Source organism: Cicer arietinum, unplaced genomic scaffold (genome assembly GCF_000331145.2).
Source record: "Cicer arietinum cultivar CDC Frontier isolate Library 1 unplaced genomic scaffold, Cicar.CDCFrontier_v2.0 Ca_scaffold_3267_v2.0, whole genome shotgun sequence".
Classification (NCBI taxonomy): domain Eukaryota; kingdom Viridiplantae; phylum Streptophyta; class Magnoliopsida; order Fabales; family Fabaceae; genus Cicer; species Cicer arietinum.
In genome coordinates this window covers 1-958 of record NW_027336916.1, presented here as the reverse complement: position 1 = coordinate 958, position 958 = coordinate 1, and the positions used below count along the sequence as shown (strand labels likewise).

General features: G+C 38.4%; 1 protein-coding gene across 1 annotated transcript; it reads left to right on the top strand.

The window, feature by feature from the left end:
- Positions 1–30: 30 nt before the first annotated feature.
- On the top strand, positions 31–432 carry LOC140919145 (uncharacterized mitochondrial protein AtMg00300-like; the record flags this gene model as incomplete). The annotated part of the gene is made up of 1 exon (XM_073364707.1): positions 31–432. A coding segment is annotated over exon 1 (402 nt), but the record flags the coding sequence as incomplete, so codon positions are not given.
- Between the last annotated feature and the right edge of the window lie 526 nt (positions 433–958).

The window sequence follows — 958 nt, the reverse complement described above, 5'->3', positions numbered from 1 at the left end:
GACAAGGGATTCCAGGTACATTTCACTTCTATGTGTTGCACACTTGAGCATAAGGAATTTAAAGGTATGAAATTGACAGGTAAAAGAGTTAACAATATTTACATGATAGATTTTGATTCCTTACCTGCAAATGATATATGTTGCTTATTATCTAATGCTGATGAGAACTGGCTGTGGCATAAGAGAGTGGCCCATATTCATATGGATCACTTGAATAGACTAGTTAGAAAGCAGTTAGTCCTAGGTCTCCCAAATACGAAGTTTTCTAAGGATAGGTTATGTGACTCCTGTGAGAGGAGTAAGCTAGTTAAGTGTTCTTTCCCCCCTATAGACTTAGTTCAAACCAGTAGAGTCTTACAGTTGGTACACATGAACTTGTTTGGTCCATCTCAGGTTAGAAGCTTTGGAGGGAACCTATATGGGTATGTGCTGGTAGATGATTACACTAGGTTCACATGGACATATTTTCTGACTCACAAGAGTGAGGCATTCTCAACTTTTAAGAAATTTGCTACTTTGGTTCAAAATGAGAATAACCAGAAAATCATATCCATTAAAAGTGATCATGGAGGTGAATTCCAAAATGATTCCTTTCAAACCTACTGTGAACACCATGGTATCCAACACATATATTCAGCCCCTAGAACTCCACAACAAAATGGAGTAGTAGAGAGGAAGAATAGGTCCTTAGAGGAGCTAGCTAGGACCATGCTTAAGGACTCTAACCTTCCTAAATACTTTTGGGCTGATGCCATAAACACTGCCACTCATGTAGTGAATAGGGTTCTTATTAAGCCTATACTTAGAAAGACTCCCTATGAGTTATACAAGGGTAGAAAACCTAACCTATCTTACTTTAGGGTCTTTGGGTGTAAGTGCTTTATGTTAAACAATAGTAAAGAACATCTAGGCAAGTTTGATCCTAAGGCAGATGAGGGCATCTTTCTAGGTTATTCCC